This window comes from Xyrauchen texanus, chromosome 24 (assembly GCF_025860055.1).
Source record: "Xyrauchen texanus isolate HMW12.3.18 chromosome 24, RBS_HiC_50CHRs, whole genome shotgun sequence".
In the NCBI taxonomy this organism is placed as follows: domain Eukaryota; kingdom Metazoa; phylum Chordata; class Actinopteri; order Cypriniformes; family Catostomidae; genus Xyrauchen; species Xyrauchen texanus.
The window spans coordinates 25,116,930-25,140,158 of NC_068299.1; the positions used below are offsets into that span (position 1 = coordinate 25,116,930).

Sequence of the window (23,229 nt, forward strand, 5' to 3'; positions counted from 1 at the left end):
ACGTGTCTTCTCACAACGATCTTATGAATCTTATAGAAATTATCTTCAGCACCTGTACAGAATATCTAGTACATCCATGTAGCAGGCTTTCTCAGAAACAAAACACTCAGATGCATGGTTAGGGTGGAATCGCCTATTGCTGGAATATTCCAGTAGCAATCCTTGCCCTTTAAATGTTGTAATGCTGGATTTGGAGAACGTTTTTTGGCTTAATGGTACTGTACTTAAATGTACAGTAAAGACATCTGGCAGCTCACTAATCGAAGAGAGGTCTGTCTCAGTATCCTTGCCAAAGTTTAGAACAACCAAGAAGGCTTTCTTGTACCCATCCATCTCACGCAAATAAGCGAATACATTAGCATCACTCCGGACGTAGCAGAACCAGCCTCGGCTCAGGGCGAGCTCAGCCCCTCTGAGCAAACTTAGAGTACGATACTGTGAAGCTATTGAATTGGGATCAGCCTGTTGAACCTGGAGAGAAAAAGATGATTTGGCATTAGTTGTTGTTGCCATTTGTGAACAGCGCTTTAGTTTCTTGTCACAGTATTCTGGAAGCAATGTACCTCCACGTTGACAGTTGTGTAGTCTGGAGCGATGTCTAGCCACGTGCCGGTTTCACTGTCACTAAAGCCAGCATAGAGTTTATTGCTCCATTGCATTGGTGTACGCTGTGGGTCCCGACTGTTGTTCTTGATAGTTAAAAAATGATCATTGTACAAATGAGCTACAATTGAATGTGTTGCAGTTATTTAAAAAAAAAAACAAGTATTTTCTTTCACTTACTGGATTGAACTTTCCGAAAGGGTCCTGAATGACAGATACATTTACATTCGTCATGCCAATCTCCTCTCCGTAGTATGTTGTGGGAGTTCCAGGTAGTGTTAACAACAGCATGTTTATAGCACGTATATATTCCTTACCTGCACTTGAGCCTATGCGTGGCTTGTCGTGGTTTCCCACCTATAAATGCACATGAACAACTGGGTTTAGTTATAAGAGATTACATTGTGTGTAATGTCTGCTCTCTATGTGTAACAAACCTTATATTTTTATTTAAAAGGTGTAAAATCTTTCATTGCTATGCCATGAGTGGCACCATACAGAATTGTAAAAGTAACTAGATGCAATTAGGTAAAGTTTGTCAAGGCAAACTTTGATGATTGCCTGTCAAAGTTTTGTCTGAAAATTTGAAATCCTTTTAAAAGTCTTAAGCTTGATAGTAATACAGCCATTACAGTAAGACAAACCACCAGCTAGCAAGCTGGCTAGTTAGTTAGACAGACTATTACATAATAAATAGATAACAAGAGCAACTTGAAAGATTAAAAAAAGGCCTTTTTGGGTTTGTTTACATTTAATGTTTTTGTCAGTTGATTTGAATTACCTAGCATTCCGTTGGCTCATTTGAACATTCAAGTACAGATTTTTCAAATTTTTGATTATTCACTTTATGAAAATCATAAGTCCAATCAGCTAGAAAAGACATGGCACACAATTCCAGAACAGTCTGAATGTCTGTACCAAGTTTGGTCAATGTAACTCTCTGATTCTTGAGATAAGATACAATACATTTAAAAAATCTGAGTTTTTGATTTTTAATACTAAATTAATTTGAAATGGATATATTTGTAGACAAATGTGTCAGCAAATGAACCATGATAAATTGACATTTATTCACTTACATCTTACTGTAATTAGTTCACTCGGACACACCAAAAAACATGCTATTTACATTTGAAGAATGTCTAAGAATGTAGTCTTTAATTATCTAATAATGTAGGAGCCAAGTGATAAAATATATTCTATAAATTTTATTTCTGTTTTCACACTATTCTGAAAATTCTGGCACGGTTGACAAAATTGATTTCTCCTCACTTAAATAAGCTAAACTGAAATGGCAAAATTATTCCACAGTTCTTAACAGAATTTATCTCAATGGAAAGACAGTTTTGACATGTTGAAGCTGTGACAGCAGAGTCTGATGAAGCATTGTTTGTTTAAAATATATATTTTTTTACATATGCTTTTATCCAAAGCGACTTACAGTGCACTTATTACAGGGACAATCCCCCCGGAGCAACCTGGAGTGCCTTGCTCAAGGACACAATGGTGGTGGCTGTGGGGATTGAACCAGTGACCTTCTGATTAACAGGTCTGTGCTTTAGACCACTACGCCACCACCACCACCACTTTTTAATTATAAAATTGACCAGACCATCTGTCCTACTGTTGCATCCACCATGAGCAGGAAAGGGGTACTCAGAGTCATAGCTGACCTTGACATTGTCTGATTTATTCAGAATTATAAAAAAATTAGCACACAATGTTGATAGGCAGTTTTTATGGAAAATATAATTTCAAGTTTACTTTTTGTATTGATTGGTTTGATATCTTACAGATACAAACCTTTCATTACACCATATCTTTCATTGGATAGTTATATTTATGAATTTGTTTGTTTTTGCAAACTGAGGGATGTCATGATAAATTGACAGATTGAAGGCTCCACTCAAGTTAACAGATTGCAAATGTATTCAGTGCTGATAGTAGCACAAAAACCACACGCTTCCCTTTTAATGTTTATATTTTGATGTCAATGTGATGCTCAATGAACAAGCAGGCTGGTTACTCTGGTTACTCACCACCCAGTTTGGCCATTTGCCCTCTGGAATGTTTGACATCCAAAAATCAACCAGTCCTTTGGCTTTATTTCCTGACAAGCCATCATGAAGATACAGCAGATAGAAGTTAAAGGGGAAATCGCTTTCCGTTGCATACCGTGTGCCATAGTACCTCATGGTTTTTTCGATTTCTTCATAGTCATAACTCTCTATCACCATGAGCCTGATTTGGATAAAGACAAAGAGTGAAAGATTAAAAAGGCTATTTACAAAAGAGAATCGTGGTTGATTTGGGAGTACAGTAGAGGTATTAAGGATACCTGTGACGCCCAGGCTCTCTACTGTAGGTATCCATCTCTACCCTCCAGTTGGTAAGGATCTCATGAAGCCCCGGTTGTGAATAGGTATAATCATGGTACAGCTCAAACTCAGTGTCTACAGTTGACTAAAGAACATCAGAGCATCACATCTTAATAATAAAAAGTAACGGTTGCTAAAAAACACCAAATAAATCTCATTGTGAAATATGCTACAGATGCTTTTATGGCATTACTCAATATTTGAAAATAGCTAAATATTTCCTATTTTGTCCCTAAAGCAACAGGGCATATTTTCAATGAATTTTAAATGAATGTTCTGGGTTATATACAACTTAAGCTCTATCAACAGTGCTGTTAAATAAACTCTTGATTTAGCACAGAAAATAATTGTGTTTTCTGCAATGCATTTACTATGGAGGTCTATAGGACAAGGGGGTTGCACAGGAATAAACTTTGAAATACACACTACCCTGAAGGTATAGCCACAAGACTAACTGATCTTGTCTGTGCAAAGATATATTCAATCTTTCAACTCCTGTCATGACCATGTTAAGCAACCCTGTTACTTTGCATGATGCATGCATTAGTACCAGAAAGGGACTGTTTTCTACAGTGAAATTCCACCCAAAGGAATTACGTTAGCAAAACTAGAATGGGAAGTTCATCCGCTTAGACCCTGCCGGCCCACCGTTGGACCCGTGGGGAGGTGCTATATGGCAAGCCGTTTTAAAACTTAATACTATGCGTCCATGGATGCATTTTTTGGCACACTGTATGTGGTATCATTGAAAATCTTAGAATCTGAACTTTTCAGAGAACCCCATAACTTTTGCATTTAGTTACATAAAATAACAATATAAGGCCTGAAAACATTTGTGTCACAGATTGTCCCCACCTAGAGGCCAGTTGTAGAAATTATTCAAATTAATATAGAAGTCCTTAACGTAGCACTTAAATAGACGATTCATACATCAAATGAAAGCTCTCATTCCCAGGAAGGTGATTGTACAGTTTATTTTATTGCCATTATACCACAGTTTGAATTATTATTATTTTATTTTTTTAAATCACAAAGTGACATTTTATTTTGGTAAGGCATAAAATGTGAACGTCTCTTTTCTTTGATGACTACTGATCTGTATGCCCAAAATAGCCTCAATTTATATAAAATCTTACCTTGGGTTGTTAGCTTTAAAATGAGTTAAACAATTACTTGTTCACTTGTTTGTTAGCTTGCTTGGGAGAATAATCCAATGTTGTATCAAAAAAATGTTGAACAAAATATGAAGTTTATTAGAAAAGTATGAGAAACAAATCACCAGCAAAATAGGTTCTCATCTATAGAAAATCATTGAAATATCATTGTAAAGCTGTGATTCTCTGCCATCTAATGACATCTAGATTGGGCTTCTAGACAAGATATTCAACAAAACACTGTGGAAGCTCTCAGTATTACAAAAAAAATGTGTCTATGGGTGAGGGCTAAAATGTGTTGGAGCACCACCTACATTTCAAATCAGTATAATGTGATGGAAGGTGATAGAGGGAAAATAATTTTTTCTAGTACATCCAGTGGAATAAAATAAGATGTTTTGCTTGAAAATGGAGGACAAATAACTGAAATGGCATACTTTTCAATTTTAGACATTAAAAAAAATACATAATGTTATTTATTAATTATTACAATAATTTCTTAAAATGTAGGGGGTTATCTGTAAAACGTGAAAATTGTATGAAATTGGTAAACTGTGTGTGAACAGGGAGCTTTTCAATTGAAATGTGAAAGTTTTCAGGTGGCAACCCAAAAATCTTTCAGAGCATAAGGGGTTAAGGTATTATATAGACAACATTACTGCTCAAATAACATATTTTTTGTCAGGACAATTTCATATAAACACTTTAGCAATAATTTAAGTAGCTCATTTCAGCTTTTTTATCTTTCAGAATGTCAAAATGACCAGAATTACCTTTCTTGCCCCATTGACGTTCATTGTAAGTGCATCACTGTAAACACAATATTGGTTTGTTTTTGCAAACTGAGGGATGTCATGATAAATTGACAGCGTGCAACAGGTGGTATCTGAACTTTTGAACTTGAAACATTCCTCTGAATTGGTGCTAACAAGTGCAGAAGGAACAGAAAGAAAAGGCATAAAGGAAGAGGGCCAAGACCATTGAGTAATGCCATGGCCTTGTCTAGGCCTTCCATGGCCTTGTAATCATCTGGAATTGGGATAATTGGAATGACTTGCCAGTAAATCCAGAGAAATATGTACTAGTAATCCTCAGATGACATTGTGAGAACAAAGCTTCTGACAATGGCGCAACACTTAAATACATTATAAGATTTTTTTTTTTTCTGTTTCAAATACAGAAGTGCTTTAATAATGAGAAAGGTAACCGCTTAAGAATGTGTATTTCTCAACGTTTATGTTTCTTGTATGGGGCAAAGCAAAAAATCTACATTTAAAATCTGCTAATTAATCAGAAGGACATTTTCCTGTGGTATCACATATATGACTTTGGTTTTTACAGCACAGACCATTATTTGACTTACTGGATCTTGGTCTGGATCAACCTGGGGTTCGTTTCTCAAATGCGTGGCTTCAAGCATGTGTTTCACAGCATCCATTCGGAACCCATCCACCCCTTTCTGCAGCCAGAAATGGATTATGTCCTATTACAGAGACACAAAACAAAGATCAAAGAGGGTCCATGTTTGTAGTGAAACGTGATATGGTATGGTGAATTGTAGATATATTCAAAGGTCTGGATGAATGGCCTTTTTGTTAAAGGGTTTGAAGGCTAATACTACTATATGAACATATTATTAAAAAGAAAATGGTTCTGACATTATGCTGAAAGCCCTTTGGTTGTTGCTAGCATTTATACTTGCCTTTTAATAAAGTATGAGCTAAGCTCAGTACTACCAGTGCTCTGTTCTACACAGCCAAACTCAACCATCAACATAGCTGGACAATACAGTAGAGATATCTTCTATTTGTCCCATGATTTCAGTCAATGTGTAAATGCAAACACAACATAGTCTGTTACTTGCTGTAAATACATAGCTAACAAAATATCGTCAGAATGAGATACATTAACTCAGACAAGGCTGAAAAAAAAAACTGATTGATTGTCAACACATGTCAAATAAATACTTTTCAATGAGAATTTTCTGATTTGCTCAAAGTTAGCCTTTTTCTCTGAAAATATGCAAGTTCCCACATCATCTCATGTTCTTCTTAGTTTGAGTGTTTTAATGGATTATGAATTCATGGTCAAGTGGGTTTGTGCACCCATACATAACAGACATTCATTTAGCCACACAGTTATTTTATCATCTCTCTCTCTCTCTCTCTCTCTCCTTTTTACCACCATCACTGTTCTAACCTCACTGGGACACAGTACAATAAAATCACAGTTATCCATTTTAAGTTAATTTGGAAATATCACCAACAATGTTTTTTCAGCACTAAATAATTTAGGTTCATATACATTTCAAAATATATATATATATATATATATATATATATATATATATATATATATATATATATATATCACACACACACATACACACACACACACACACACACACACACATACATGTGGCTACATGTGAATAACAGAAATGGAATAATGTGGCAATTTGTCAGGAAAAGTTCATATAAACACCTAATATTATAAGAAGCACATTTCAGCTTTCAGAATGTCTTGCCCCATTGACTTTCATTGTAAGTGCATTACTGTAAACACAATATTTGTTTGTTTTTGCAAACTGAGGGATGTCATGATAAATTGAATGCATGCAACAGGTGGTATCTGATCTTTTGAATTGGTGCTAACAAGTGCAGAAGGAACAGAAAGTAAAGGCATCAAAGAAGAGGGCCAAGACCATTGAGTAATGCCATGGCCTTGTAATCATCTGGAATTGGGATAATTGGAATGACTTGCCAGTAAATCCAGAGAAATATGCACTAGTAATCCTCAGATGACATTGTGAGAACAAAGCTAACAGAAATGGAATAATGTGTCACTGAACAAAGGGGGAGCCCTCAAGTTCCTGGACATTTCTGGGGGGAATGGCCCTCTGATCCAACAGGTCCCAGATGTGCTCAATGGGATTGGGATTCGGGCTCTTCGCTGGCCATGGCAGAACACTGACATTCCTGTCTTGCAAGAAATCATGCACAGAACGAGCAGTATGGCTGGTGGCGCATATATATATACACTCACCTAAAGGATTATTAGGAACACCATACTAATACTGTGTTTGACCCCCTTTCGCCTTTAGAACTGCCTTAATTCTACGTGGCATTGATTCAACAAGGTGCTGAAAGCATTTTTTAGAAATGTTGGCCCATATTGATAGGATAGCATCTTGCAGTTGATGGAGATTTGTGGGATGCACATCCAGGGCACGAAGCTCCCGTTCCACCACATCCCAAAGATGCTCTATTGGGTTGAGATCTGGTGAATGTGGGGGCCATTTTAGTACAGTGAACTCATTGTCATGTTCAAGAAACCAATTTGAAATGATTCGAGCTTTGTGACATGGTGCATTATCCTGCTGGAAGTAGCCATCAGAGGATGGGTACATGGTGGCCATAAAGGGATGGACATGGTCAGAAACAATGCTCAGGTAGGCCGTGGCATTTAAACGATGCCCAATTGGCACTAAAGGGCCTGAAGTGTGCCAAGAGAACGTCCCCCACACCACCACCACCAGCCTGCACAGTGGTAACAAGGCATGATGGATCCATGTTCTCATTCTGTTTACGCCAAATTCTGACTCTACCATCTGAATGTCTCAACAGAAATCGAGCCTCATCAGACCAGGCAACATTTTTCCAGTCTTTAACTGTCCAATTTTGGTGAGCTCTTGCAAATTGTAGCCTCTCTTTCCTATTTGTAGTGGAGATGAGTGGTACCCGGTGGGGTCTTCTGCTGTTGTAGCCCATCCGTCTCAAGGTTGTGCGTGTTGTGGCTTCACAAATGCTTTGCTGCATACCTCGGTTGTAACGAGTGGTTATTTCAGGCAAAGTTGCTCTTCTATCAGCTTGAATCAGTCGGCCCATTCTCCTCTGACCTCTAGCATCAACAAGGCATTTTCGCCCACAGGACTGCCGCATACTGGATGTTTTTCCTTTTTCACACCATTCTTTGTAAACCCTAGAAATGGTTGTGCGTGAAAATCCCAGTAACTGAGCAGATTGTGAAATACTCAGACCGGCCCGTCTGGCACCAACAACCATGCCACGCTCAAAATTGCTTAAATCACCTTTCTTTCCCATTCTGACATTCAGTTTGGAGTTCAGGAGATTGTCTTGACCAGGACCACACCCCTAAATGCATTGAAGCAACTGCCATGTGATTGGTTGATTAGATAATTGCATTAATGAGAAATTGAACAGGTGTTCCTAATAATCCTTTAGGTGAGTGTAAATATACATACATACACACACACACACAGTATCTCACAAAAGTTAGTACACCCCTCACATTTTTGTAAATATTTGATTATATCTTTCCATGTGTCACACTGAAGAAATGACACTTTGCTACAATGTAAAGTAGTGAGTGTACAGCTTATATTACAGTGTAAATGTGGTGTCCCCTCAAAATAACACACAGCCATTAATGTCTAAACCACTGGCAACAAAAGTGAGTACACTCCTAAGTGAAAATGTCCAAATTGGGCCCAAAGTGTCCCACCATTATTTTCCAGCACTGCTCTAACTCTCTCGGTATGGAGTACACCAGAGCTTCACAGGTTGCCACTGCAGTCCTCATCCACTCCTCCATGACGACATCACGGAGCTGATGGATGTTAGAGACCTTGTGCTCCTCCACCTTCCGTTTGAGGATGCCCCACAAATGCTCAATAGGGTTTAGGTCTTGAGACATGCTTGGCCAGTCCATCACCTTCACCCTCAGCTTCTTTAGCAAGGCAGTGGTCATCTTGGAGGTGTGTTTGGGGTAGTTATCATGCTGGAATACTGCCCTGTGGCCCAGTCTCCGAATGGAGGAACTGACAGGCTGACCCCCCACCCTCTTCCACCTCTGCAGCAATGCTGGCAGCACTCATACGTCTATTTCCCAAAGACAACCTCTGGATATGACGCTGAGCACGTGCACTCAACTTCTTTGGCGAGGCCTGTTCTGAGTGTAACCTGTCCTGTTAAACCGCTGTATGGTCTTGGCCACCGTGCTGCAGCTCAGTGTCAGGGTCTTGGTAATCTTCTTATAGCCTAGGCCATCTTTATGTAGAGCAACCATTCTTTTTTTCAGATCCTCAGAGAGTTCTTTGCCATGAGGTGCCATGTTGAACTTCCAGTGACCAGTATGAGGGAGTGTGAGAGCGATGACTCAAATTTAGCAAACCTGCTCCCCGTTCACACCTGAAACCTTGTAACACTAATGAGTCACATGACACTGGGGAGGGAAAATGGCTAATTGGGCCCAATTTGGACATTTTCACTTAGGGGTGTACTCACTTTTGTTGCCAGCGGTTTAGACATTAATGGCTGTGTGTTGAGTTATTTTGAGGGGACAGCAAATTCTGTTCAAAGTGGATTGCATCACGGCGTTATCGGGGAAAACAAGAGGCGGTGGAACATTCTTTTAAATCAAGGAAACTTTGGTGTACAGATGTAAAGGTGATGAAGATGATGTGCTGTCCTACTTTAGAGGCACTCTTCATCAACTGTAATAATTTCTACTTGCCGCATGAGTTTTCCTAGTTTATTCTGGTGAGTGTGTACATCCCGCCACAAGCATTCGTGAACACAGCGTTGCAACAGCTGACTGATCTCATCACAGACACAGAGCAACAAAACCCAGACTCTCTTATCGTTATTCTGGGAGATTATATTAAAGCTAACCTCAACCGTGAACTGCCAAAATACTGGTTTGTACTGTTTGTATACACATCACATGCCCCACCACAGACAGAAATATACTGGATCACTGCTACTCCACTGTAAAGCATGTATATCGCTCTGTCCCACGTGCAGCTTTAGGACTCTCTAATCACTGTTTGATCTTTCATCTTCTCCCGACCTACAAGCAGAAATTAAAATCAGCTAAGCCTGTAGAAAGGACTGTAAAGATTTGGACCAATGAAGCAGAGTTAGAACTACAAGCCTGTTTGACTGCACTGATTGGAGTGTTTTTAAGGCTGCAGCCACAGACCTGGATAAGCTCACAGATACAGTGACATCATATATATTTCTGTGAGGATATGTGCATTCCTACTAGGACATTTTTGTCATTCAATAACGATACACCATGGTTTTCAAGAAAACTCGACAGCATCTGTAAGCATGCTCAGGCCAAAGAGGATGCTTACAGAAGTGGGGATAAAACCTTGTACAACCAGGCCAGGAACACACTTACTAAGGAAATCAGAGTGGCTAAAAATGCTACTATGAAAAGCTGAAAAAAACTGTTTTCAGTCAATGCTCCTGCATCTGTGTGGAAAGGCCTAAAAAGCAATCACCAAGGGAGTCAAATAATGGCTGATGAACTGAACGTGTTTTACTGTAGATTTGAAAAGGCCAGTCTCACACCCTTCCACTGCTCTGATCTTCACTTCACACACCCTCTTACTACTCAAACTGCACTTATGATCTGTGTGTAGGATGTGTGCAGGTCTTTCGCAAACAAAAGACTAGGAAAGCTTCAGGCCCAGACAGTGTTTCACCTGCATGTCTGAAAGTCTGCGCTGACCAACTGGCCCCCATCTTCATACACATCTCCAATAGATCAATGGAGCAGTGTGAAGTTACCTTCTGTTTCAAATGCTCCACCATCTTTCCGGTCCACAAAAAACCCCAAAATCACAGGACTAAATGACTACAGACCTGTCGCTCTCACGTCTGTGGTCATGAAGTCGTTTGAGAGACTGGTTTTGGCCTACCTGAAGGACATCGATGGACCCCTGCTGAACCCCCTTTAGTTTGCTTACCGAACGTTGTTTGGTTACATTGTTTGGTTCAGCCACCAAATCAGACAGAAGGAAACTACATCGGACAGTCAGAACTGCTGAGAGGATTATTGGTGTCCCCCTGCCCACCCTCCAAAACCTATGTGTCTCCAGATTGAGGAAATGTGTAGGTAGAATCCCTCTGGACCCCACACACCCTGCCCACTCCTCCTTTGAACTGTTGCCCTCTGGCCAGCGCTACAGAGCACTGAGCGCCAGGACATCCAGGCACAAGAACAGTTTTACCCTCAGGCCATTTTCCTCCTGAAAAATTAAACTGCCTCAGGACTCCCCTACAGTGCAAAAACTAGCACGGGTGCAAGAACATGCAATATTTTCACAAAGTTGAATTGCATAAGCTAAATTTAAGTGTGTGTGTGTGTGTGTGTATATATATATATATATATATTTATTTTAGGGCTGACGATATAACGCGTTAATTCAGTGCGATTAATTTGACTAAAAATAACGCATTAAAAAAAAAAAAATGTACGCCATTAATCGCAATGCCCCCGGACCATAATATGGGAGATTCCTGAGAAATGCAAGCTTAGTACCACCTGTTTACTCCAGAGGGCAGTAAGTGAATTTTCAGCTGTATGGGCAACGTGCAGTTTATATAGTGAAGAAAAACACCCTTGAGCTGCAGAACAACACAAACATGCCTTACGTTCTTGCGTTCAAAACACTTAATGGAGCGCAAATCCGAACTAAGGGATCTCAATATGTGTTCTAAGTATTAAACTATATTTAACTTGACACAGTGACCTAAACATTTTATGTTTATGACTCAATGCACACGAGACGCTACACAAGTATGTCTGACGCAGCTGTTCATTGATGGATTCTTAAACAAGCCCTCATAATAAATATCCAACTGATTGACAAATTCACTTGTGAAATGGATTGCTGTGAACTGTATGCCAATGATTGGCTTATGATCAATAATATGGTAGTAAACAGTACATTGTATTCTAAAGCCGCTTTTTTTATGGTCTTATTAATGATGAACACTTCTGCTACACGAATGTAATGCACTTTAATTATCTGAATATACACTCACCTAAAGGATTATTAGGAAAACCATACTAATACTGTGTTTGACCCCCTTTCGCCTTTAGAACTGCCTTAACAAGGTGCTGAAAGCATTCTTTAGAAATGTTGGCCCATATTGATAGGATAGCATCTTGCAGTTGATGTAGATTTATGGGATGCACATCCAGGGAACGAAGCTCCCATTCCACCACATCCCAGAGATGCTCTATTGGGTTGAGATCTGGTGACTGTGGGGGCCATTTTAGTACAGTGAACTCATTGTCATGTTCAAAAAACCGATTTGAAATGATTCGAGCTTTGTGACATGGTGCATTATCCTGCTGGAAGTAGCCATCAGAGGATGGGTACATGGTGGGGTCTTCTGCTGTTGTAGCCCATCCGCCTCAAGGTTGTGCATGTTGTGGCTTCACAAATGCTTTGCTGCATACCTCGGTTGTAACGAGTGGTTATTTCAAGCAAAGTTGCTCTTCTATCAGCTTGAATCAGTCGGCCCATTCTCCTCTGACCTCTAGCATCAACAAGGCATTTTCGCCCACAGGACTGCCGCATACTGGATGTTTTTCCCTTTTCACACCATTCTTTGTAAACCCTAGAAATGGTTGTGCGTGAAAATCCCAGTAACTGAGCAGATTGTGAAATACTCAGACCGGCCCGTCTGGCACCAACAACCATGCCACGCTCAAAATTGCTTAAATCACCTTTCTTTCCCATTCTGACTTTCAGTTTGGAGTTCAGGAGATTGTCTTGACCAGGACCACACCCCTAAATTCATTGAAGCAACTGCCATGTGATTGGTTGATTAGATAATTGCATTAATGAGAAATTGAACAGGTGTTCCTAATAATCCTTTAGGTGAGTGTGTGTGTATATGTATATATATATATATATATATATATATATATATATATATATATATATATATTGATAAATATTTAAAGTTAACTATGTATCATTATTTCATCATTATATATTGAATTATTGTTATATGAGGGCCGGCGTGGCATGATTTGGGACACCTTTCTCCCATCATGATCTTACGAGCTCTGTGCAGGGGCGGTACGATTTTTGTCACATTTATCCCATCTTGAGATCCGGGCGGGGCCGGGATGGAATGATTTGTTACACCTTTCTCCCATCACGATCTTGCAAGCTCTGTGCGGGAACGGTCAAGCAGTGACTCTGTTGTGCCACTCCAGAGAGCGCTACATGTTGGATGTACAATATAAAAATCTGGGGCCAGAAGCAACATCTGTTGAGAACCACTGCTGTAGTGTAAATGTCTGTAGGATTCCTTTATCTCTCTTACCGTCATCTCCTGTATAACATGGGGGTTACGGTAGTTGAGGTCTGGCTGTTCCTTGAGGAACTGGTGGAAATAGCACTGTTTTCTCATTTCGTCATACTCCCAGGAGGAATTCCCCAAAACACTTATCTGATGAATCAAACAATGCAACATGTTTTGTATAGTCATCTAAATATTAACACTTATGTAGTGCAATCACATTTATTTCCATTATTTCAGTCTTAATTGTAACTAAGAAAATATTCATACAGTGTGTACATAAGATGGAATATAACAGCAAATGTTGGTGCTTGGATAAACATTCTGGATAGTTCTTCAAGATCATGATGATTCTTAAGAGCAATCCCAATTCTCGAAATTCTCGGAACTGCACACAAGAATTTCCCCTACTGTTGCACTTGTGTACATGGTAGTGTGACAATAAAGTGATTTGATTTGAATTCATAAAAGTGTTCACTATTTACTCCATTTGCAATCAAAAGATGCACGTTCATACCCAGTTGTTTGGAGGTTTGTCCTTTGTGCAGTTAACCCAGATATAGTAGTCTTTATAGAGCTCAGTGCCATTCCGACTAAGTTCAAACCAGATGTGCTTGTCACTGGTATGGTTAGGGATGTAGTCCATGATAAGCTTTAGACCTGAGAAAGAGAATAAAGTTGTATGCAGTTACGAAAACCAAAACAATTTATACTGATTTCACATTGTAATTGATTTATGTCTTAACAAGTTTGGAATTAATAATCATTGGTCACTCTGTTCATGAAGCCTATAACACAGTGAAGTCAGTTCCTCCCACATTCTACAATTTACCATAGCATAAACACAGCAAAAGACACGACTGAAGCTATATGTCAACATGTGAACTTGATACCATTGTCAAATGTTTCACATCTAGGCTCACATCCACATTGTTAGTGAAGTTGATTGAAATACTATGGACTGTTTATTATATTGCACTCCTACCTTTGTCATGCATGCTTGCCAAGAGGTCATCAAAGTCTTCCATGGTTCCAAAAAGAGGGTCAACTTGCCTGAAATCTTCCACATCATATCCATAGTCCCTCATAGGAGACTTGTAGAAAGGACTGATCCAGATTGCTTTAATGTTCAGGTACTCAAAATGACTCAGTTTCTCCTTTATTCCTGAGGTCAAACATGACAGCATTTACAGAATTATAGAATTGCTATCTGCACAATTACCTTTGATCTTTATGAAGACTTTCAGCATTCTTCTTATGTATCCTTCCCAACTCAGTCTTAATCATTTTCATCTTTCAAGAATATTACTGCCATTTTGGAGGGTCACTAAAGTAATTAGCATGTTTCATATTGTAGAAGATAAGCTGGTGTCTTATCAATTATGTTTGCTTTTGTGAAAATGTTTAAAAGAAAACCACTAATGACCCTCTAATGTAAAACTGTAAAGTCAGTATGGTGTATTATTAAAGTGGCATATGCATTAATCTGGTGCTATACAGAGCCATTATAAGGGAAAAGCATGTATTTTGCTTTTCTGTTCAAGGCATTCATACACCGGCTTCTCAAAAAGCACTACAGCAGTATTTAGGGGACACACTACAGGTTACAAAAATACACTATAAAGGTTTCAGGATAATTTTGTTCTATTATGTAACCAATGTATATTTCAAGTGCCCAGTTTGTTATATATATTAAACGCACACCCAGCAGTGGATTTATCCCTTACATATTCAGTAAGTATATACATATATATGATAACACTTTACAATAGGTTCCATTATTTAACAACAGTAGTTAGCATGAACTAACACTGCACAAAACTTTTAAACATTTGTTAATCTTAAATGTTAATTTCAGCATACACTAGTAATTTCTTTACTTTTTTTTTTTTTTTTTGTACTTGTTAACATTAGTTAATGCACTTTGAGCTAACAAGAACTAACAATGAACAATTGTATTTTTATTAACTAGCATTAACAAGATTAATAAATGCTTTAAAAAAAATACATTGTTAATCGGTTGTTCATGATACTTAAAGCATTAAATTATGTTAACAAATGGGACCTGTAAAGTTCTCATCAAAAAAATACTCCATGTGCAGCAATGACAGCTTTGCAGATTCTTGGCATTCTAGCTGTCAGTTTGTCCAGATACTCTGTGGCATTTCACCCCACACTTCCTGTAGCACATGATATAGATGTGGCTGTCTTGTTGGGGCACTTCTCACGCACCTTAAAGTCTAGTTGATCCCACAAAAGCTCAATGGTTTAAGATCCATAACACTCTTTTTCAATTATCTGTTGTCCAATGTCTTTGTCGATGTTTCTTTGCCCACTCCAACCATTTCTTTTTGTTTTTCTGTTTCAAAAGTGTCTTTTTCTTTGCAATTCTTCACATAAGCCCTGCACCTCTGAGTCTTCTCTTTACTGTTGTACATGAAACTGGTGCTGAGCAGGTAGAATTCAATGAAGCTGTCAACTGAGGACAATTGAAGTGTCTTTTTCTCAAACCAGAGACTCTGATGTACTTATCCTGTTGTTTAGTTGTACATCTGGCCTTCCACATCTCTTTATGTCCTTGTTAGAGCCAGTTGTCCTTTGACTTTGAAGACTGTAGTGTACACCTTTGTATGAAATCTTAAATATTTCAAGGACTTTCTTCATAGTCTTAATTCCTCAAAACAAAGATTGACTGATGAATTTCTAAAGAAAGCAGTTTCTTTTTTGAAATTTATTACCTAATATTGTCCTTAAGACATGCTAGTTGCATACTTTGGCAACTCAAAAACGAACAAAGACAATGTTAAGCTTCATTTAATGAATCAAATAGCTTTCAATTGTATTTGATATATGATCAATGATATGATTTTCTAGTGCCAAATTATCAATTTACTCAAGGATAAGGTGTAGGATTGATGGCTGCTGGAAATGGGGCCTGTCTTTAAAAGTGATGGTGCTATTTTTTACATCAGTAATGTCCGGACTATACTTTGTGATCAGTTGAATGCCACCTTGGTGAATTAAAGTAACAACTTCCTTCTGAAACCGCAAAATCTGTACAGTATTCCAAACATTTGGCTGGCAGTTTATAGTTGTCCGATTCATCTAAGATGGCGCCACGGATGGCCACCTCGATGTGGAGCTCTCCAGTTCTTTTGGTGTTTAGTAATTTATTTCCAATCAGTTTTACCAGAGATGAGCTGTTGAATATTGGGCAGCACATGCCAGACAATCTTTTACCGGTTTTTGATTATTCTGACGTTCTGTCGCAGTCGCAGGAGCCGCGGTGTTGTACAAGTGCGCTAAAAGACGCAAACATGGGAAGCAAGCCGGCGCTCTAGTCAAGCTCCAACAGCGTGGTTTTGTGCTGCCAAGCATCCATCTAGCAAATCTCTGCTTTCTTCCAAACAAAATGGACAAATTACTTCTCACCCACAAAAAATAAGTACTTTGCGAATTCTGTTGTATTGTGCTTCACGGAAACCTGGTTGAGTGAAGTCATACCGGACAGCGCATTACATCTGCCAGGCTTCCAGCTGTTCAGAGTGGATTACAATGCGGAGTTAACAGGAAAAACGAGAGGCGGTGATACATGATTTACATCAACTAATGTAGGTGTACAGATGTGCTGTCCTAATTTAGAGGCACTCTTCATAAACTGTAAGCCTTTCTACTTGCCGCAGGAGTTTTTCTAGTATATTCTTGTGAGTGTGTACATCCCGCCACACGTGAAAGCAGCGCTGCAACAGCTGGCTGATCAGATCACAGACATGGAGCAAAAACACCTGGACTCACTTATTATTATTCTAGGAGATTGTAACAAGGCAAATCTCACCCGTGAACTGCCCAAATACAGACAGCACATTACATGCCCTACCAGAGACAGAAATACACTGGATCATTGCTACACAACAATAAAGGATGCATATCACTCCGTCCCACATGCAGCTTTAGGACTCTATGATCACTGTCTGGTTCATCTTTCGGCCTACAGACAGAAACTAAAGTCAGCTAAAAATATGGACCAATGAAGCAGAGCTGGAACTACAAGTCTGCTTTGACTGCACTGATTTGACTTGTTTTTGAAGCTGCAGCCACAGACATGGACGAGCTCAGATACTGTGACATCATATATTAGTTTCTGCGAGGACATGTGCATTCCTACTAGGCCTTATTTAACATACAAAAATGACAATCCATGGTTTACAGCAAAACTCAGGCAGCTTCGTCAGGCCAGAGAGGATGCTTATAGAAGTGGGGATAATATATTGTACAATCAGGCCAAATACAGAAGAAGCTATTCTGAAAAGCTGAAAAAAAAAACAGTTTTCAGCAAACGACCCTACATCAGAATGGAGAGGCCTGAAAGACTTTACCAACTACAAGACACCATCCCCTAACACCGGAGGGAATCAACAACTGGCTAACGACCTGAATGTGTTTTACGGTAGATTTGAAAAGCCCAGACACACAACCCATACACGCTACGAACTTTACAGCACACAAAACATTTACACCTCCTGCCACCATCCTCCTCCCCTCTCCAGCTACTCAACATGCACTTAAGGTCTGTGAAGAGGATGTGTGCATAGTCTTCCGAAAACAGAAAACAAGAAAAGCACAGGGCACAGATTGCGTTTCAAAATCCTGCTGGCTCACATCTTCACAAAAATCTCCAACACATCACTGGAGCAGTGCGAAGTTCCCTGCTGCTTCAAATGTTCCACAATCATCCCAGTCTCAAAGAATCCCAAGGTCAAAGGTTTGATGACTACAGACCACTCACTCTGATGTCTGTGGTCATGAAATCATTTGAGAGACTGGTTTTGGCCTACCTGAAGGATATCACTGAACCCTTTCTGGATCCCCTTCAATTTGCTTATAGAGCAAACAGGTCTGTGGATGAGGTAGTCAATATGGGACTGACTTCAGTTCGGCTTTTAACACCATCAACCCCGCTCTCCAATAGACTAAATTAACCCAGCTCTCTGTTCCCAGCTCTATCAGTCATAAACAGTTAACATTGCCCCCAAATACTTTCCTTTGGTCAATACATCCATGTACAATATTCAATCCATCCATTCCTACTGATACCCATATTTCATTTATATTATTTAACATATCCTACCTCTTCTACAATACATTATATCACCTACAAATAACTGTATATCTTTATATAAAATATTCTAATAACATTACTGCTATTGTGTATTTCTCTTTTTTATATCTTTATTATTATTATTATTATTATTATTATTATGTCACTATATGTATATGTTTGTATGTATACGTTGCATTCTCTTGCACTGGAAGCTTCTGTCAACATGACAATTTCCATGCAAGCATACTTGGCAATAAAGCTCGTTCTGAATGTGATTCTGATATATAAACTTAGCCTCATAGATTAAAACAATATTAATATGTTATTTAGAATAATATTAAAATATATTATATTTTAATAAAATGTATTTATATATAATTTGTTTAAGGGTCATTGAGAAATAAGGTTGTCAGAGGTGATAAAAATGAAAATTCTTAAAAATAAAAAAAATCTAGTTTAAAACACGTCAAATTCATAGTTTGTGTTAACTCTGGTTTAAAAAATGTTTTACATTTTAGCAGCATTAACTTGAGTATGTGTCATGTGGTGTAACCAAGTAAAATGTGTTTTTTTTTTCCTTGCACCTTGAATAAATGAGTACACTTAAACATTTAATAAAAAATAGATAAATTTTTGAATCAAGAATTTAAAGAAGTTTTCTCAGGTTACACCACATGCTCAAACAAAATGGGCCTTTCCATAAAAATGTCAAAATATTGGACATAAATTATTTTTAAACTTCACACTCAAAAGAAGCCCTCTATTGTTTTATTATTATTCTTTTTTAGGTTGTTTGTTTTAATATTTTTTTGTCAAAACAAATAACAAAATGACTGCATGTTGTTTACACCACATGGCTTTGAAATGGTGGACACAAGTTTTTCAAATAATAATATTTTAAAACAATTGTTTTACTGCCTTTTGTAAGAAATATTAATAAAAGATTATTCAGCACTTCTCATGCCAAAAATTTGTTTTTCCAAGAACCAGAACAAATATCAAAATGACAACTCAGAAATTGTAAAAATTTTCTTCACAGAAGAGGTGTATTCAAGTAATTGTTTTGTGTGAATTGCATTTTTATTTATTTGTGAATAATTTAACAGACCTGGACAAAAAAAAAAAAAAATCACCACATTGACCCATAATATATTTGAAATAATTTTAATCAATTATATCATGTAAAGAAATCACTCAAGGTATTTTGTAAGATTACACTATGTAGACAGAAACATTTTTTAGCAATTTAAACATTGTATTTTGAAATGTTTGAAACAAACATTTAAGGTTAAAATAACCTTTTTTTGGTTTTTATTTTGTTCTTTGAATGTTTTTAAAATGTCACTTTTAAGAAACAAAATGATGATTTTTGGCCTAAGGTTGCATAACATCTTTTTCACATATTTAATTAATCAGTGCCTAATCTTCTACTGCAAAATAATTCAAAAAATATTGTTATAATACAACATACAAATTTGAATCAGAGTAACAACTGCACAATATTTCATAAGATCACTTCATTGACAAATACAGAAGGGTGAAAAATTACCTTTGAGGTCTCCAATGCCATCAGCATTTGAATCTTTGAAGGATCGCAGGTAAACCTGATAGACTGGAGATACCTGCCACCAGCTAAGGCATCGAGGTGACAGTGCCACGATCGCAATGGTCATGGCGATAAGGGCCAGGGTGCATGCAATGATCAGCCAGAACAAAATCTCACGAGGTACCCGGTAGCAAGCTTGGCTTGAGTGTAACATGAGTACCTCTTTGGGCATTCCAGCATATGGTTTGATTTGAGTGTACGCGCTCTCTTCTGGGCCATTGACTGAGATGCTTGTGGTGTCATGCTCTCGAGAACTTGATGCAACAGATGTATCACCCTCAACATCCTCTTGAAAGGCAGTATTCTGGACACCTTCTTGCAGCTCCAATCCAATGTTTGTGAATTTGGTTAAACTCATTTTGCCATTGTAGACCACTAATTCTAGTAACCTATCTTATTTCTTCATAAAATCATCGAGCACAGGAACAACGCTTGTGAGATCCAACACAGCAAGAGATCTTTTAAAAAGGAGGCATTCACAGGTCCATAGTACACCACACCTATTCATTCGCCTTCCCTCTCTCCCTCGCTCTCACACACACACACCCCTCCCAGAGGAATGTGGCAGTTCTGAGAGTAGAGATTAGCAGGTCCAATCACACACTATCTTGGCTACATATTACTGAAAACTCAGATCATGGCATTGACTATATTCAACAAAGTTACACCTTCCAAGGGTTTATAAAATGTATATTTAATATAAAATTCTTATATCCATCTAAAAATGTACATTCAACTACATTTTTTAATTTCAAAACACTGATTTAGACAGCTAATTAAGCATTATCACAGGCGCAGGAGTACTGTTGTTGTTAAATAATTTACATTTAAGGTAGAAAATTTGTCAGGTAGTTCATACATTTCTTCTCTGGCAGCAAAAAAAAATAAAAAGCCAAAGCATCAAACGCAACTCGCTCTCTGTTCTTACTCAGTTTTGAACTAGGGGTGTTTAGTTCCTAAATGAATTACCTACCTTCTCATGCACTTCCATTGTTTCAGTGCATGGTTTAACAAATCAGTTGAGTAAATGATTTAATGACTCACTCATAACATCAAGATGCTCATTTGTCACCATCTAACCGAACAAATGCACAATCTCCAGAAATGGTCAATGAAAGAATCGGTGAATGAAATCAAAATAAACAATAACTATGTTTTCATCCAAGGAATTTGTTGCAAAGGTTTAGCGCATCAAAATGTTTGCCGGTATAGCTGATGGACATACAAATTATCAATAAGATTTTAAAAGTGTCGACATATTTTTTTCCCCTTTTCTACCCAATTATGGAATGCCCAATTCCCACTGCTTACTAGGTCCTCGAGGTGGTGCAGTTACTCACCTCAATCCGGGTGACGGAGGACAAATCTCAGTTGCCTCCACTTCTGAGACTGTCAATCCGTGCATCTTATCACGTGGCTTGCAGTGCATATGTAATCTTATGCTACTCTCCGCGACTCACAACTTACCACACGCCACATTGAGAGAGAGAACCACAAATCGTGACCATGAAGATGTTACCCCTTGTGACTCTACCCTCCCTAGCAACCGGACCAATTTGTTTGCTTAGGAGACCTGGCTGGAGTCACTCAGCACACCCTGGATTCAAACTTGCAACTCCAGGGGTGGTAGTCAACGTCAATACAGCCAGGCCCTGACATATTTTTGTTTAACTTTAGCATATAAATTCCATGTCAATACTCCAAATGTCACGAAAACTAATTTGGAAACACTTTTTGTCAGGAACAATGGCATTAACACCAAAATATAGTGTCACATGACAGAATTTACAGAGATTAGGTTAGGCTTAACTATACAGATCTGATGCTTGTAAACACAGCTGTGTCTGGACAACAATGGGGATGTGCATGCCATCAAGGGCACTGTAAACCTGTGGCACAAGGTGCACCAAGGAATTGCAGTGTGTAATTTCATTGGCCTCAGCTACATTTGGCAGCATGATATAACGGCACATACATTTTTCTCAGATTGCTATGCGTACAGCATAAACGTTGATGGACGGTTGTTTTACTAACCCTGAAAATTTCCCCTCTACTCTGTACTCGCTGCAGGAACAGCTAGAACAGGGCGATGGTAATCCAATTTTGGTCGGAAATGGTGGCAACCTGCAATGGGCGTAACATCAGGATCAGCCAGAGACTTGCTGTAAAGTGTCTCTGCACCACAACTTTACAGAACGCCCTACTGTGTGGTTTCTCTCATACCCCTGGGCTTCGTCACATAAGGGCAGTTACTTACAGTCCTATCAGAGACCAACTGCTCCAATTAGACATCATCTTCTGATATTTCATACAATTGCAATAATTTGTGAATATGAAATGACAGTAAGCTGGCCAAGTTCAAATTAATTGTTTCAATACTCTCTCCATTTTTGTGGCCAAATCAGTTTTTTTTTTTAAGATGTCATCACACACAATTTTAGTGGTAAAAGGCCAATTAGATGCTCCATTTTATCGTTGTTACATGTGGCTACCTGTTAAATGTCATATTCATTTAAAAATTCTGTGAACTGCATACAAAGCTTTGAATGGTCTAGCTCCATGGTGCTAAACGGACCTTCTATTACATTATATTCCATCAAGATCAACGATCAAAATATTCTGGCCTGTTAATAATACCTAAAATATCAAAATCCACAAAAGGAGGTAGATCCTTTCCCTATTTGGCTACTAAACTATAGAATAGTCTTCCTAGCAGTGTTCAGAACTCAGACACACTCTCAGATAACGCCGTAAACATGAAACGCCGCCAACCCAATCAATAGTCCTATTTGCAATAGACGGCCAGCCCAAACAGATTCTTCTTAGTTTAAGGTTTTAATAGTTTGTTGGAATCCAGTCATCAACTCAAACTTAAGTAGATCCATGGGGACAGCATTCAATCAAACTTGTAGCACACACACACTCTAGGCCGTCACACACACACACACACAGACAGACACAGAACTGCTCCAAGGTGTGTTGCATTAACTCCTTTTACAGTCCCAAGTCCTGCCCCTCAATACCAGCCAAGAAGAAAGAAATGTGGTGATATGAGAAAATGAGCCTATCATCTAAATCCTAACAACTGAAGACTCCTCTATTCTGCCTGGCATACACCTAATTCATCCCTCAAACTCTTAATTCTACTGCTTTACCGGAACCATTTCTCAAATTCTATAACTCTGCTTTTAAGTGAATGGTATATATGCTAATTTTATTCTATTTGTTACCCTGTCCCAACCTTGGGATGCAC

The 23,229-nt window shown here is 38.4% G+C and overlaps 1 protein-coding gene across 1 annotated transcript; it reads right to left on the minus strand.

Annotated features, from left to right (window-relative positions):
- Positions 1 to 24: 24 nt before the first annotated feature.
- Positions 25 to 22,392, minus strand: LOC127617844 (neutral and basic amino acid transport protein rBAT-like). Its single transcript, XM_052089946.1, has 10 exons — positions 19,920 to 22,392; positions 14,255 to 14,434; positions 13,787 to 13,929; positions 13,294 to 13,419; positions 5,499 to 5,618; positions 2,942 to 3,066; positions 2,643 to 2,844; positions 784 to 960; positions 564 to 689; positions 25 to 471 (listed from the first exon to the last, which is right to left on the minus strand). The coding sequence occupies exons 1-10, from the start codon at positions 20,332 to 20,334 to the stop codon at positions 46 to 48; spliced, it is 2,040 nt and encodes a 679-aa protein (XP_051945906.1). The 5' UTR covers positions 20,335 to 22,392; the 3' UTR covers positions 25 to 45.
- Between the last annotated feature and the right edge of the window lie 837 nt (positions 22,393 to 23,229).

Bases quoted from the DNA above. Each gene is read 5' to 3' on its own strand.
- LOC127617844 (XM_052089946.1), bottom strand. From the start codon at position 20,334: ATGAGTTTAACCAAATTCACAAACATTGGATTGGAGCTGCAAGAAGGT. The intron at 14,435-19,919 runs GTAATTTTTCAC...GTTTGACCTCAG, and splicing joins TGGCATTGGAGACCTCAAAG to GAATAAAGGAGAAACTGAGT. The intron at 472-563 runs GTACATTGCTTC...TTTTCTCTCCAG, and splicing joins ACACAACTGTCAACGTGGAG to GTTCAACAGGCTGATCCCAA.